At 39.0% G+C, this 13,846-nt stretch overlaps 3 protein-coding genes across 5 annotated transcripts; 2 read left to right on the forward strand and 1 right to left on the reverse strand.

Annotated features, from left to right (window-relative positions):
* Positions 1–354: 354 nt before the first annotated feature.
* LOC129103209 (galectin-8-like) lies at positions 355–5,773 on the reverse strand. Of its 2 annotated transcripts, none has more exons than XM_054613548.1 (8): positions 5,599–5,773; positions 5,217–5,305; positions 3,252–3,462; positions 3,033–3,152; positions 2,900–2,926; positions 2,015–2,103; positions 1,747–1,912; positions 355–1,626 (listed from the first exon to the last, which is right to left on the reverse strand). In XM_054613548.1, the coding sequence occupies exons 1-8, from the start codon at positions 5,635–5,637 to the stop codon at positions 1,477–1,479; spliced, it is 891 nt and encodes a 296-aa protein (XP_054469523.1). In that variant the 5' UTR covers positions 5,638–5,773; the 3' UTR covers positions 355–1,476. The 2 variants fall into 2 exon arrangements, with proteins under 2 accessions (XP_054469523.1, XP_054469524.1); XM_054613549.1 differs by having other exon boundaries at positions 1,483–1,642.
* A 1,341-nt stretch (positions 5,774–7,114) lies between these two features.
* On the forward strand, positions 7,115–10,704 carry LOC129103211 (interferon alpha-inducible protein 27-like protein 2A). The gene is made up of 4 exons (XM_054613552.1): positions 7,115–7,213; positions 7,353–7,394; positions 7,555–7,716; positions 10,318–10,704. Exons 1-4 carry the CDS (start codon positions 7,204–7,206, stop codon positions 10,416–10,418), a joined length of 315 nt encoding a protein of 104 aa, XP_054469527.1. The 5' UTR covers positions 7,115–7,203; the 3' UTR covers positions 10,419–10,704.
* A 1,056-nt stretch (positions 10,705–11,760) lies between these two features.
* LOC129103214 (interferon alpha-inducible protein 27-like protein 2A) lies at positions 11,761–13,667 on the forward strand. 2 transcript variants are annotated; one of them, XM_054613556.1, is made up of 5 exons: positions 11,761–11,869; positions 12,384–12,438; positions 12,565–12,594; positions 12,769–12,930; positions 13,428–13,667. In XM_054613556.1, exons 2-5 carry the CDS (start codon positions 12,426–12,428, stop codon positions 13,511–13,513), a joined length of 291 nt encoding a protein of 96 aa, XP_054469531.1. In that variant the 5' UTR covers positions 11,761–11,869; positions 12,384–12,425; the 3' UTR covers positions 13,514–13,667. The 2 variants fall into 2 exon arrangements, with proteins under 2 accessions (XP_054469531.1, XP_054469533.1); XM_054613558.1 differs by lacking the exon at positions 11,761–11,869 and adding an exon at positions 11,988–12,092.
* The last annotated feature ends 179 nt before the right edge of the window (positions 13,668–13,846 follow it).

Raw genomic sequence — 13,846 nt, forward strand, 5'->3', positions numbered from 1 at the left:
GGTGTCTGTCTGGCTAGTGAAAGGCAGTTATTAAACAATGAATTATCTTCTACCACCTTGTGGTTGTATAGCAGTACTGCAAGTAAAAGTGTAGGCCTTTTTTATTAAACTACATTTTACCCAACATTAAAATTTCAGACATTAGTCACCAAGTGAAGACACCTACACCTACTCTGACTTGTGTAACTTTAAGCTGAAATAACCAATATTCCTATATTAAACATAGATCAATTGCTACATGTAATGTGAATGTGTTGTTCTAGTGAGGAACTCCAGAGTTTGAGTTTGTTGTTCCGGTTGCTGACGTTTTTTCAGGTGATGGCCTGTTGTGATGCCCCCTAGTGGTTAATAATATAGATGAATGCAGGTTTAACTCAAACCATCTAGACATGTAAAACATGATAACACATTTATTTGTTATTAAATCATTTATGATACATAGGCAAGATTTTTTCATACATATTTTACAACAATTACAACAGAAAATGCAAAAAAAAACATTGACATTGAAAAATAAATATCCTTTTCCTTGTGGGAGAGCATTGAGACAAAATATGGTCACAGATGCAGGATTCTACTATATTCTACAGCTTGCAACATGACATTCACTAGGTTATTGAAATAATTATATTTTAAACTGACCCTGTACTGCACTGTGCTTGACTTCAGCTGCACCATTGCATGTTAAATTGATTTAAATATCAAGTGCACGGGACACCTCATGTGTTAAAGAATCCTGAGGATTTCAACCTTTATAGCATATTGAATTGCTAAAATAAAGAATGAAACAAAGACAAGTGGGCGTGTCCTAAGGCAGGTCCTATTAATAAAAAAAGAATAGCAATTTCAACATGTTTTATTTCCCCCCAAAATATAGTGCTAATTATTTAGTAATGATGGGTACCGTTTCAAAGCTTTTAAATGATCTGTACAGTAAATAAGTCTACATTGGGCCTTGCTCCAAACACATGGAGCCCTTCAATTGAATGAACTGTTTGTATTTGCTGTCCGTCTTGGAATTTAAACAAAGCCAAGTGCTTATTAGCATTTGCAATATTTCCAGTTTTAATTATACAATGCATTAAGGGCGTATCCCAGCAGAGATTCACTAGAGACAGTATAAGAAATTCAACCAAGGCAAATTTGACTCGTAGCTGTAAACAGTCATGGTGCCTCACAGCCTGATGCTCCAGCACAGCTAACTTTCATGCATCAGTCGTCTAGCCTGGGCTGGAAACATGGACCACAATACTCCATGGAAGGGCCTGTCCATGGTCCTTGGTCACCAACATGCTAGACTAGCTTAAATCAGTGACCTGCGGTTGCTGCAAGGCTAACCTGACCTGAAGTCAGTAAAGTATTTGCCGTTTCCAGCATCCATTTTCTGGGTCATTGTGGCTAAGCTAATTTAGCATCGATAACCAGAACACAACGGAGTCTGTAACGCTGGCTTCCGTGTAAGTCTTGAGTCCCAAGTCACCACAGTTTCACATCATTGAGCTCCAGGTCCCCCATGATCTCCAACTGGTCAATGCTGCTCAGGTCCTGCACCCGATGTCTGAACTCAAACAAGTGTGAGCCATTCACTGCCAGCTTGAACTGATGAGGCTGACACAGGATGAGAATCTGAGAAAACAAAACACTGCGGCATAGTCAATCATTACGGAGCTCACAGAAATGTTTAAAATGAATGAATGATCTACTTGTGATGCAGTGGCGGCAGAGTGAGTTGTAGGCGGTTCATACCTCAAAGTATTCCCCTGACGAGAAGGGAAAGAAGGGCAGCTCCCGCTCCTCCTGACCCCAGGATTCACTCAGGTACGAGTTCCTGATGAACGCACCCGACTTCATGCGAGGGTTCAGATGGAGGGCGATGTTCTCTGTCCTGCTGTTGCGGAGGTTCACTGTAAAACTGGAAGAAATGTGGATAAAGGTAAATCATTTTTTAAAGAAAAGCTGAGTTACCAGAGGGAAATTGTTATGTAGAGGTTAATCCAATGAGTTATGACTTTACCTGTGAGGGTACATGCTGACCTGTCCTTTGATTGTGATGTGCTGTCCGGGGCTCAGTCCTTTGAGTACACTGCCTTTATAAGGGAGGCTCTGGAATGAGAATATAACAGTTGATACATTTTATACGATTGGTTTTATTATCGGTAAATCTGCAGATTATTTTCTCAGTATTTTTCCCTACAAAAAATAGTGAAAAATCTGTGATATAATTTCCCACATGCCAAGGTAATGTCTTCAGATGCCTTATTGGAACCAGAATTTTTGCCCTGAAAAATGTATTAAATGATAAAGTGATTTTCAAGAGTCGGCAGTTAGTTTTCTGTCGATCAATGAATTGAATAATCACCTTTTTTCTTGATTTTGACACCATTTCAAATGTATTATTTTATTTATTTTTTAGTTTATATATCAGGGGCAACACAGACGAACATAACACAGGGAGAAGCGATGCTAAATATTATGTATATAGGACATCTAACATCTAAGATCTGGGAATGTGGCATCATTGTTAAAAAGAGGTATGAAACATGAGTAGTCAGATTATTACCAACATTTTGGGTGCTTTTGCTTTGGGTTTTACCTCCACATAAAGTGGTTTGGATAAACTAAACTTTCTTGTTTACAACCTGTCTGACTGCCTGAAGGTTAACATTTTTTGCCCCACAGGACTTTGTTGTTAAGATGTTGGTGTGTTCCCAGACCTCAAAAATTACTTCAATAAACCAGAATTTCCTTTTAAAAGTTCAAATGCTGTGTGCTGAATTGAAGAGTCTCCAGTCCACAAACAAAGGACTCATTTAGGAAAAGTGATTCAGTTTTCATGGCATCACACACCGGGAACATTTAGGCACAGAGGGTTTAAGTAGATGAAAAGGGGAAAACTCACCAAGTCACCTGATTCTGAATATATTGCCTGACAGAAAGAAAACAAATGATTAATCAGATATTTCTATAAAAGAACCAGGTCTGACCAGCTTGTGAGGACATATTGAGGCAAACAATGATGACAATGTTCTTACTGAGTTTGGGATGTAGCCAATAGCGTGCACCCTGACTTTCCCAGAAATAGAAAATGTGTCCACCCTGTTTAGTGGGATTTTGTGCTTGTATTCCAGCAGGTGAGTACCATTTACTGCCACCTATGAGTAAAGACAAGCATTTTAGTATTCTTTTTTTTTTTTTTTGGTAACACATAGGTTTATCAATGTCTTCATCCTAAACAGCGTGTGTTCACAGACCTTGAAGACGTCTTCGTGCACCAGGATGATGGTCTCAAAGGGGGCTCCGCGTTTGTAGGGCAGCTGATGGAGCGTTTCCTCTTTGCCCCAGCTCTCCTTCAGCAGGGAGTTGCACACCACACAGGGCGAGCCTTTGAAGCGAGGGCTGAAGTGGAGGGCGACGTCAGAGCGTGGCTTGGTGCTGCAGCCACTCGACAGGTCGATCTGAAACCTGCAGAAAGGTAGCACACAGAGGCTGGATTATTAACGAGGCAAAGTGGGCAACTTCAGAGTTCACTTCATGTCCAAGGGTTGGGGAGTTAAGGTATACAGTGTGAAAAACGTCTGCAGTTGTTACTGATGTTCTCTGTGTTTTCCAACAGCAAAATGGCATCCTAAAGTATGAGTGCAGAAGATTTGATACGGTATAAATTTGACAGTGTTTTGGCTGACTTTTCAGCTGTTTTCAGCTCCAGGCTGCAGCTGCATTCTGAGCTGCCGAGAGCAAAGTCTGACTTTCCCTCCCATGCCAAAAGAAACTGGACTGAAGTTTTCCTCCTTACTCGGACAGAGGTGTGTGGAGACCTTTTTCAGAGTGCCGAAGATAAACTGGAAAAGACAACCAAGACCAGCAGGGCTATTTTGCCGCGATTACTGTCATTGTGTTTTTCTTACTTAATGGTCTGCCTCTATAGAAGGAGTGAGAGCGGCCCACGGACAGCTGGCACGGAAAAGTAATACAGCAGAGCCAAACAGCGTGCAGAGCATATCTAAACATCTTACTCTGTGGCTTAAAGATTTATTTTGACCTAACCAAAGATGCTGATTGTTGGAACAGAGGAAAGACTAAGCAAGACTTGTTTGGTGAGTTTCATTTTGTTTCTGTTTAGTTTAAAATGAAATGTGTTTTATGAGGAGTTCACAAGGCAATTAAGTCCGTCACATAGTTCTGTGTAAAAGTTTTAATTCAGAAGGTGTACGGTTGTTTTCTTCGGTTTAGGTGTAAGAATATTTACTTCATTGATGTTTTGTCGGTTTACAGCTGCCATGAAATGAATCCTGGTACCTGTAGGCACAGCTGGCATGGCTCTGCAGCAGGAGAGATCAGCTTTCTTGGTCAATATAGCATGCACTGGGAATTAATTTCTTCAGTGGACTACATTTACCATCAGCACTGATGGGACATCCACATAAAAAGTACCATATCAACATAGGCAGGTCCTCGTAAAGAGGGATTTGTCAAAATCTTGTTCCATATCTTTTGGACCAGAACATTTTTTGACTTAAATGGCTTAAAAGTCAAAACAGTTGACAAAACTAGTGTTACCACAGTGAAGAATTAACTTCTCAACTCCAATTGATTCATTCGGACGCGCTCTCATGGTGCATATTCATTAATGAGGTTGTGTTTAATTAATCTACTGTTACAGACAACAGAGGCCCTCTGACCCGTTAATCGGGCCATGGTGTGCTGTGGTGGTATTGGATGGTCTGAGGGTTTAAACCCACCTTCAGCAAGAGGACACAAACATTCATAATGCTTAAGTTTCTATGTATCTTTGATGTATGATATCTGTAGCAGCTCATGTTACTCCACTGTGTCCACACAACAAGACCAGTTGTTCCCTTAGGAGGAGGCTTTAGAATGGGCCATTTTTTCTAGCAACTTTTTTGGTGCATTTGTTTCATCGCTTGAAAAAACAAGCCACCACTTACATGAAGCGAAAAGAAATACATTTAATTAAGTGCACTTAATTTAAATATCTATCTGAAATCTGCACAGAAATATAATCTAGTTCAGCTGACTTCTTTTTTTGGCATGATTGAGAATAAACCCATATATTTGAGTTAATATTGATGTCACATGGTCCACTGAACTAGACACAACAGATTAGAGTCTCACATGTTTATGGCTCACCAAACAAAGATGTATCCATAAAGGTGGCTCTTCATCTGTCTATTTATTATATTCAATCATCATCTTACCTGTCAGCATCTGGGGGCACAGTGCCCTGGATGATGATGATCTCCCCTGGGTGCATACCTCCAGGTATCGGCCCTGTGTATGGAATCACCTGAGGTGGAGAGTTGACATTAAAGCACTGGATACTTCTTCACTTACAGCAGCTGAAGCCATGATACCTGAAGCAGGGAGCTACATTGAAACGCCTCTAGCTGGAATAAAGGCCTACATTGACCGTCAGATATATCGGATGAGTTAAGGTGCAGTGTGCATGCCGTTCATAGACATAACCTAATGTTTATCTGTGTTGTATCTACATGAGGGTGTATTGATCATCACATGGTGGCATCGCAGGGCTGGTGTGGGTTATAATAATAATAATAATAATAATAATAAGCCTCTTACCGGATTCAGGACAGTGTGTTTCGCATTTGCCACAGACATCAGGCTCCTCGTGTCAGACTACAGCATGCAGCTCTGTGAAAGACAACAGTGTGTCTGAGGTGTCTGCGGTAAACACGGCCGGCTGCAGCTCTCCTGCGCTACACACGGTCGGTAGCAGTGGGCATTTTCTCTCCATCAGCCCTGAACACCGCGCGCATGCGCAAATCCTACCACGTGATCAGCTCCATGTTTGACTTTACGTTAACTGTTGAATTTTGATAAAAAGTTTTTTTTTAATTAGCCCTGGTTGATTTATGGACAAAATCAGATTAATTAAAAAAAAAACACAGTCTTCTCGTCGGCATATATGATGTTTACCAATGCGAAAACAAACTGTATATGCATGACTTTATTTTAATAAAGTGCTATCCTTTATTCATTTATTCGGAGAACAACTGGTTTTATTTACATGCAGTCATAGTTCAGCACAATAATATAACAACAATAATGCACAATAATAATAACACTGACACAATAATGACACAATAATAACACTGACACAATAATAACAACAATAATGACACAATAATAATAACAATGACACAATAATAATAACAACAATAATGCACAATAATAATAACACTGACACAATAATAACAACAATGACAGAATAATAATAACAACAATAATGCACAATAATAATAACACTGACACGATAATAACAATAATGACACAATAATAATAATAACACTGACACAATAATAACAACAATAATGACAAATAATAACAATAATGACACAATAATAACAATAATGACACAATAATAACTAATGACACAATAATAATAATGACACAATAATACTAACAACAACAATAATGATGATAAAATCAAACTAAAGGGGAACCCGTTAGGGTTGAGTCTCTGGTGCTCATCTCTATTTATACATCACTGGTTAACGTTGGGCGACATCTCGGCTGCAGCCCACGGAGGACGCAGCTCGCGGTCTACGTGGGCCGGGTCCTGTGAACACCGTAAGGCTGCACCGAGCGGTCTCTGGAATGAGACGGTCTGGTCCACAAATTATTTCCTGGTTACGTCACCAGCTTTTCGAGCCCCCACCCTTTCACCGCTCCCGTCTCCTAGCAACCAGCTGCGGTTGTCATATAGAGTATAAAAAAGTTAAAACATTAAAATGGACGAGCTGCTGTAAATAGCGCAGCGGCTCCCTGTAGCGTTAGTTTGTTTGTTAATAGTGTCACGTAAATTAACCATCATTTTAACATAAGTGTGATCTGATCAGGTCCCATGTTTTTAGTTTTAACACTTGTATCTGTAAATATCCACCTGAGTTAAAACACAATAATTATATTTAAATGTGAATTCTCCCGCTGCTGGTCCACTAGTCGCCATGTCATTAAAAAAAAAAAAAAAAAAAAAAAAAACTTCACCGACACGCAATGCATCTTGGGATATGTTGGGCCGCGAAGGATCCATCGACGGAATGAGACAGCCCCGTCGCGGCCGCTGTGACGTAATCGGTCTACAACTGCACCCTCCGAAGAACGCAGCTGCTGGATTTGTTGAGTTTCGTTACTCAGAAAAGGCTCTTCAGACGAAAGAAAGACATGGACCCGAGTGAGTCTCACTGTTTTACTTATACCTTGTCCAGCTATAAAATAATTATAATTATAATTATAATCATTATAATAATATAATAATAATAAAAGTTTTCCCTGTAAATGTCTTTGATTGTTGTTTTCATTTTGTGTTTCAGAGACAGCAGTCGCCGTTGGAATAGGAGCAGGAGCAGGAGCATGTAAGATTTCCCACAGCTTTTATATCACCTGTGTTTACTTGTATAGCTCTTTGATGTATCTTAACATCTATATCATGCATTATCCATTTTAAAGTGGCCTGACAGCGCAGCACACTATAAGATACAATAAAGTCTCCTCTGCTGTGTTGTCCATGTGCAGTGGTGGGTGTTATCGGGGCTCCTTTTGTTCTGGGAGCCATAGGCTTCACCTCAGCTGGCATAGCAGCAGGTTCCTATGCTGCTGGCATGATGTCGGCTGCTGCAGTTGCTAATGGAGGAGCAGTGGCAGCAGGAAGCACCGTGGCTGTTTTGCAGGCAGCAGGTAAACACCGTTACTTGATTTTTAAAATGTATTTGAATCTTGTGGTTCTAACTGTAGACCATAATGTACTGTGTAGGCTATAATAATGTTAGTGATTTTAGAATGATAACAAGACTCACTCAGCTTCTGTGTAGCTCCATATCCTGATGTATAACCTGTGTATTAGGGGGCAATTAGGGGGGCTGTGGCACATGAGGTAGAGCGCTTGTCCCGTAACCACAAGGTTGGTGGTTCAAACCCCTCTACCGGCAACATGCCAAGGTGTCCTTGAGCAAGACACCTAACCCCAAGTTGCTCCCAGGCGCTTCATTGCAGCCCACTGCTCCTCCGGGATGGGTTAAATGCAGAGAAATAATTTCCCCATTGTGGGACTAATAAAGGCTTAATTATTATTATGACTTTTTTATGACTTTTAAGACATAAAACACCTTGACTTTTTTCGACATATTACATACTATATACACAGTACTGCGGCTGTGGCACAGTGGGGAGCAGGGTAGTTCTCCAATCAGAGGCTCGGCGGTTCAATACCCGGCTTCGGCAGTCGATGTGTCCTTGGGCAAGACATTTAACCCAGAGTTGCTCCCAAAGGCTTTGCCATCGGTGTGGACTGATGGGCAGGTGGCACCTTGCCCTGCCATGACTTTTTACGAGATACTATATTATGACTTTTGTCGACATGATATAATATGACTTTTTTTATGACATTTCACGACATACTATACTATCACTTTTCATTACACACAATACGATGACTTTTTCGACATACTATAATATGACTTTTTTATTGCTTTTTTAAACATACAATACTATGACTTTTTTATGACTTTTTTCGACATACTATACTATGACTTTTTACGAGATACTATATTATGACTTTTGTCGACATGATATACTATGACTTTTTTTATGACTTTTCACGACATACTATACTATGACTTTTTTTATGACTTTTTACGACATACTATAGTATGACTTTTTTTATGACTTTTTACGACATACTATACAATCACTTTTCATTACACACAATACGATGACTTTTTCGACATACTATAATATGACCTTTTTATGACTTTTTTTCTCTGAGAGCGCTTGTCCCGTAACCACAAGGTTGGTGGTTCAAACCCCTCTACCGGCAACATGCCAAGGTGTCCTTGAGCAAGACACCTAACCCCAAGTTGCTCCCCGGGCGCTTCATTGCAGCCCACTGCTCCTCCGGGATGGGTTAAATGCAGAGAAATAATTTCCCCATCGTGGGACTAATAAAGGCTTAATTATTATTATGACTTTTTTATGACTTTTTTCGACATATATACTATGACGTTTTTTAGGACTTTTTAAGACATAAAACACCTTGACTTTTTTCGACATATTACATACTATATACACAGTACTGTGGCTGTGGCGCAGTGGGGAGCAGGGTAGTTCTCCAATCAGACGCTCGGCGGTTCAATACCCGGCTTCGGCAGTCGATGTGTCCTTGGGCAAGACACTTAACCCAGAGTTACTCCCAAAGGCTTTGCCATCGGTGTGGACTGATGGGCAGGTGGCACCTTGCCCTGCCATGACTTTTTACGAGATACTATATTATGACTTTTGTCGACATGATATAATATGACTTTTTTTATGACATTTCACGACATACTATACTATGACTTTTTTTATGACTTTTTACGACATACTATACTATCACTTTTCATTACACACAATACGATGACTTTTTCGACATACTATAATATGACTTTTTTATTGCTTTTTTAAACATACAATACTATGACTTTTTTATGACTTTTTTATGACATACTATACTATGACTTTTTATGACTTTTTACGAGATACTATATTATGACTTTTGTCGACATGATATACTATGACTTTTTTATGACTTTTCACGACATACTATACTATGACTTTTTTTATGACTTTTTACGACATACTATAGTATGACTTTTTTCACCCATTCACTTTTTACAACATACTATACAATCACTTTTCATTACACACAATACGATGACTTTTTCGACATACTATAATATGACCTTTTTATGACTTTTTTTCGAGAGCGCTTGTCCCGTAACCACAAGGTTGGTGGTTCAAACCCCTCTACCGGCAACATGCCAATGTGTCCTTGAGCAAGACACCTAACCCCAAGTTGCTCCCCGGGCGCTTCATTGCAGCCCACTGCTCCTCCGGGATGGGTTAAATGCAGAGAAATAATTTCCCCATCGTGGGACTAATAAAGGCTTAATTATTATTATTATTAATTATTATTATTATTATTACTTGATGTTTTAAAATTGTTTTTAGGGTTACCATGTGCTGTGTGAAGCTACTCCTAAAGTCTCTTCAAAGTGCTACATCATACAACACCACAAGTGTCAACTTGGAACTGAAACAACAGTAATTAAGTATTCTCACAATAGAGATTACTTGATAACTGGTGCAGTATTCAACAAAATATAGCATTTAGGTAGGCCACAATTGAATCATACTACCACACTGTGATGACACAAATGCCAATGTTTCATGCAGTCTTCTAGCTTGTCTCAGCTTCTATGTAGCTCCAAATTGTGATATATAACCTGTGTATTCTTTCTCTAGGTGCAGCTGGTCTGTCAGGAGCTGCCACTGCAGCTGTGTCGGGTGTTGGTGCAGCAGTGGGATGGCTGGTCAACTTAATCCGCAGAAACGAAACAAGTTAAATGAACTATATTTATTATTTTGCCAACTAAAGGCACTAAACAGCACTTTTGTGTTTTCTGACAACTGAAATGTTTTTGTTCTCTGCTTCCTGCACCATCAATCCTATCAAGCTCTTCACTACATTTATGGACATAACATCAACTCCTGCATATGCCATTATATCTGGAGCTTCCTGTGTTAAAGGAGACCTTGGGTTAAGTCCCAGGGATGTCTTATCACACTGGCTGTTCTCATCATAAACCAACGTTGTCACAGCCTTGTAAAAAAATAAACCTGTGTCTGACATCTGTCTGTTCCATAATTGTGAATTAGATATCTAAGGAATGAGGTGTTAATTCTATTTTTTATGCTGTACTGAAAACCAATCCCACTAACTCTGATTGTGTGGCTATTAAAGTGAAGTGAAATCATTGTAGTGGCACTAGAGGATAAGTCAAGAGAACACCATAGTCAGTCTGCTTCATCCTCTAAAGACCATGAATATTTGTGCAACAATTAATTGAAATCCATCCAACAGTTGTTAAGATATTTCAGTCTTGATATAGTTCACTGAAGCCAGGTCTTTATGATGTTCATCAGTCAAGTAAAACTGAATATAATTCAGATATTGACCGTCTAACTTTTTGTAAAGATTATAAGTTTCACCTTAACACAATATAAAGGGACTTTGAACTGAGGAAGCTGCTACTGATGCCTTTGATATAGCAGGGCAGTACTGCCTTTTACTGATAACTGTTCAGTAACACATTAAGGTGTTTTTGCAGATGTTACAGCCTTCATCATATGAATGAGAGGATGGAGACTTGAATAATTATGTATGTGGCCATTAGACATGCCTTGGCTCTTATCTTGTGTTAAAATTGAAGTTTTAATTCAACTATCCACTTTTATTGCCATCAACTGTTATACATGAACATTACCAGTAAAGACATTCTCTCCTCAAAGTAGCTGCGGGTCTGCTGTAAGTTTTGTTTAAAAGATAAATAATATAAAAGTTAAAATGATAGACATGCCTTATGTTAATAACCTTCGACGCTGTCTGTCATACTTAGATATTATACATGAAGTTGGTTTTCATGATAGCTCCTTCGTAGGTGTTTTCTTTATAGATTCTTAATATATACTATAATTATTCTGTCTGTATTTATAAGATTATTATTTTTAGTTATTTTTAGTTATTCTGGATTTTTTTTTTTCTTACTTATTTAAAATACTTGTTTGTTTTTTCTACTATGTACCTTGTTTGCACTATATCTATGCTGCTGTAATCCTGTAAATTTCCCCGCTGCGGGACTAATAAAGGATTATCTTATTTTATCTTAAAGAAAATGTTTTATTTTGAAAGGTAGTGGAAATAGATACAGTTGCATAGACGGAAGTTTTGTTGTTGAAAAGGCAATAGCTCTCGTACATTATTGTGTGTTCAGAGCCTTGCTGATAAGGGAACAAGGTATGTCTATGATTCCTATTGTTATTAATAGAGGTAGTGTGTTTGTGTGTGTGTGTGTGTGTGTGTGTGTGTTTGTGTGTGTTAGGCTGCAGATGATGCTGTGCTGGTTGAATGGACTGTAACTTCACTGCGTCATGGCAGCAACCCTTGCCCCAGTTGCGTCAACGTTAGTCTGATGAAATACCTCGTATACATGAAGTCATACGAGGAAAAACACACTTAGGTTGGGATATTATTTTAATCTTGATTTTCGTTAAAAAATAATCTTAATTTAATTTGAAGTGAATCGCCTGTAGCAAGCACGTTTCTATTGTGTATTGTTTTCTTCTTTACTCTTCCGATGTGTACTAGGCGTGTCTTTGGAGTGTAAATTCGTAATATTAATATTGGAGTGTAATGGTATACGTCACCATCCAGGTTTAATACAAAGTATTTATTGGTTTAATAAAGGAAGTAGAAGGGACTGTGTGGCGCCCTTTTTTGTTCAGATTTTAACAGAGCTTTCTTTCTCAAGACACTGAAGGCCAGAGCAGTTTGTCAGACCAGTAAAGACAACATGGGTCCTATTAGTGAGTATCTGTTCTTTTGACAATAATACATTTCTTGGAAAGTACTGATTCTTTAACTTGTATGGTGTCCTAATAAACATATAATGATATGTAAACGTTTATCTCTATTTGTATCTTGTGTTTCAGTGACGGCTGCTGCTATTGGAACAGGAGCCAGTAAGACTTTGTGCAGCCTTTATGATCACCTGTGTTTACTGTTTTAACTGATCTTAACACACCTTATTGTAGAAAAGCAATTTACATGCTTAACTTGTGTCATGCATGATTCATCCTAAATAAGCCAAACAAATAGCACACAATCATCTCTGCTGTGTTGTTGTCCTTGTGCAGTAGGTGCTGTGGTTCTGGCTCCTGTTGTTCTGGGAGCAGCAGGTTTCACCTCAGCTGGAATAGCAGCAGGTTCTATTGGTGCGAAAATGATGTCGGCTGCTGCAGTTGCTAACGGAGGAGGAGTGGCAGCAGGAGGCCTGGTGGCTAGTTTGCAGGCAGCAGGTAAAAATCTTCACTAGATATGTGATGGTCATTTTAACTGTGGTATCATAATGGTGAGCTGATCATTGCTGTAGCATTTAGAAATAGAGAATCATGTGCTGTGTTACTTCCGATGTCTTTTCAAAGTGCAGAAACATAAGCTCCCAGAAGTGTATAGCAAACCTGGAACTGAAACAACAGCAATGTAGCATTTTCACAATAAAGAATAAAAAGCGTACACGTATCTAGATAGTTAGTGCAGTAATCAACAAAATAAAATGTTTGGGTTCTATTGAATGATACTACTCTATACACTGGGATGACAATAGTTCCACTGTTCTTCTCTCTTGAGGACAAGTCGCTCTTATTTTCTGTATCTTAATGGTGGGATGATCATTGCTGTACTGATACTCACAGGGGCATTATGGGCCCTATTACGTCTTTCTGAAGTATCACAAAAAAAAGTGTCTTTCTCTGTAGCTCCATATTCTGATATAAAATGTGCAATCCTGTTGTAGGCACAGCTGGTCTGTCGGGAGTTGCAACTGCAGCTGTGGCAGGCACCGGAGCAACAGTGGGATGGATAACAAGCTTCTTCCGCTGAAAATCATTAAGAAACAAAATGCATTCACAATACTTTTACTTTAGCCACATTAAGGAGGTTATTGAAGATAACATCAGTGTACCTACTAAATAGCACTTCTTTGATTTCAGACAACTAAAATGTTGAGTTCAATAAATCTGAGCAACCTGTGAAAGATTCTGGTTCATGTGTGTCATCTGTAAACATTTCCATTCCTCATGTCAACCCAAAAGGACTGAGGGAGTAATTAGAAAGTGTTCACTGGTTCATTAACTTTTTAAAAGGAAAGCAGCATTTCTTCTGCAAACAGTTAAGCTGTGGGCTGTAAAAAACAATACACCAATCTGAAAGATG

The sequence above is a fragment of the Anoplopoma fimbria genome, chromosome 15 (assembly GCF_027596085.1).
Source record: "Anoplopoma fimbria isolate UVic2021 breed Golden Eagle Sablefish chromosome 15, Afim_UVic_2022, whole genome shotgun sequence".
NCBI classification, from domain to species: Eukaryota; Metazoa; Chordata; class Actinopteri; order Perciformes; family Anoplopomatidae; genus Anoplopoma; species Anoplopoma fimbria.